General features: G+C 32.3%; 1 protein-coding gene across 1 annotated transcript in view; it reads right to left on the bottom strand.

Moving 5' to 3' along the window:
- Positions 1-2500, bottom strand: part of LOC137650252 (uncharacterized) — a 15916-nt gene that overhangs the window by 5683 nt on the left and 7733 nt on the right. Inside the window, exons 10-11 of the mRNA XM_068383548.1 lie at positions 832-992; positions 232-324 (exon numbers count right to left, since the gene is read on the bottom strand). Of these exons, the coding sequence (XP_068239649.1) occupies positions 232-324; positions 832-992 (254 nt within the window). The remainder of the gene's footprint in view (positions 1-231; positions 325-831; positions 993-2500) is intronic.

Here is a 2500-nt window from a genome sequence, read left to right as displayed (position 1 = left end):
TATATCATTCTGTTTTCGGGGCTGGAAGGAAATAAACAAGATTGATGGCAATGCATATCTTGAAAATATGCTATTGATATCTCTATATATTCAACAATGATAAACTGAGTAATAATGCAAAGTGTTGTAAATATATCTGATAATTATATATTTATTTTGCTTGATCCAAGTAACCCCACATGAACATATAATTTTCTTAGTATATTATTTTAACAATGGCGAACCACTTACTGATGCAAAGTACCATACATATGTCTCAAAAACATCCTTTTCTTTTTCTTTAAGTCCAACCCAAACATCAGTGTCAAGCCCTCGGGACCAGTGCTGCAAAGATAATGTGACACTGAGATTAGGCCTATCGGTATTTTCAACTTATATCTAGCTATATATCCTGATTCAACTCAGAGAATTTTTCTGGCTTCTAAATATCGTTTGTCCCGATCCAGGTCTGACTATTATCGATTATGTTTGATATAAGATACATTCATTTATAGCGAAAGATAAATTTTTTGCAAGAAAAACACAGACTCTTTACATTTCTAGAAATAGATTGTCTCATTTTGTTGAAATTGAACTAGACTAGTCGTTCAACGGTTAGAATAGTTTATTGTAAATATAAGTTAGTATTTTGGAATAACAACAGTATCATTATTGATAACTTTAAGATAAGTTCATTGTAGTTTCATTTAACTGCAAAAGGCCTTATTGGGAGATACCGTTCATTACATAACACAACAAAAATAATTATTACCCCCAAAATGTAGGTAAGAATATAGTGAAAACAAGATTATATCAGATCAAGATTAACTAATGGTAATAAGATTAGCTTACATTGCCATTGTATTGCATATTTTTACCAAGGTCTTCATAATTCCAAGGACTATTCATGAAAATCGACCCGTCCTCGTTGACTACAACATCGCCGAAGGTAATGTTTTCGATTTTCCTGATTTCACACTGCCTCAGTCTGGGTTGCACGATGTATGCCAGACCTTTCAGAATAAATATTATTATTATTATTATTATTATTATTATTATTATTATTATTATTATTATTATTATTATTATTATTATTATTATTATTATTATTAGCAGCTAAGCTACAACCCTAGTTAGAAAAGCAAGATGCTATAAAGTTTATAGCATCTTGGGTTTATAGTATGAACCAAAGGGCTCCAGCAAGCAAAAATAGCCCAATGAGGAAAGGAAATAAGGAAATAAATAAAAGATATAAGAAGTAACGAAAAATCAAAATGAAATATTTCAAAAACATTAATAACATTGAAACAGATAGCCGGTTATCTAAGCACACAAACTAAAGGTGAGTACAGAAAAGTTTTGTATAAATTGGAAGTGTACGAAGTCGAACGAACTGTGCAATCAACTAGATCTATCTATCTACATATCTTCTAAATGAGATTTTTAAATCTAGTGCTGTATTTGGTATTACGCAATGATCAATAATAGTATTTTCTAAATATATAGTCAAAACAGTTTTTTATCATGGGCTTTTTCATCTATTTTGCCGAATTCCTGTAGTTCTATTGACTAGGAGTTCTATATCGACTCAGTTTCAAAACAACATCAGTGTAAGTCCCTTATAGATATTTCAAACAATTCCTTTATACCTTCTGTCGTTTCATTTGTACCTCCAATCTAGAACATTTTTACTTTTAAAATAGTAAGTTGTATTCCCTTCGAAAAGCCGTTTGAAAAAAAAAAAAAAAGCTGAGAATTGTATGATCAACTAATAATATCGAATAAAACTTTACTTAATGGAACTTAACTGTAGATTTGAATAAATTGGTCTATGTTTTTGTCGAAGGGTATCAGCAAGTTTTGATTTTGCTCAAAACAGGAACATCTGATCCTGCTCATGTTTAAATATTTGTTTGCTTTGATAATATACTTTTCAATAATCATCATATCTGCTAAAAACAAGAACTCCCTAAGTTTGCTCTAATATTTCTTCAGATTCGCTCAAAACAACGTAAAGTATGTGTCTCGTTCATCAAATATTAGTTTAAAACAATAACTATTGTTGATGATTTTTCCCAGGTATACATTAGAATAAATGTCTTGCTATTATTAAAACGATTATTAAAATCATTATCATGAGATATAGAAAGCTCAGTCACTCCCCAGTAGGGAGGCCTACCTTTACAGAAGATTCAGTTATTCATTTCCAACTGACCTTTACCCACTCCCCACAAAATTGCATTTGTCCATTGACTTTCCACCAAACGAGTCTCTACTTACGTTGGATGAAGTCATGCACTAGTGAAGTCTCTACTCACCCTGGGTGAAGTCATGCACTAGTGAATCTCTACTCACCATGTGTGAAGCCATGCACTAGTAAAGTCTCTACTCACCCTGGGTGAAGTCATGCACCCGTGAAGTCTCTACTCACCCTGGGTGAAGTCATGCACTAGTGAAGTCTCTATTCACCCTGGGCGAAGTCATGCCCTAGTGAAGTCTCTACTCATCTTTGGTGAAGTCA

This window comes from Palaemon carinicauda, chromosome 11 (assembly GCF_036898095.1).
Source record: "Palaemon carinicauda isolate YSFRI2023 chromosome 11, ASM3689809v2, whole genome shotgun sequence".
NCBI lineage: Eukaryota > Metazoa > Arthropoda > Malacostraca > Decapoda > Palaemonidae > Palaemon > Palaemon carinicauda.
This window is presented reverse-complemented; position numbering and strand designations above follow the sequence as displayed.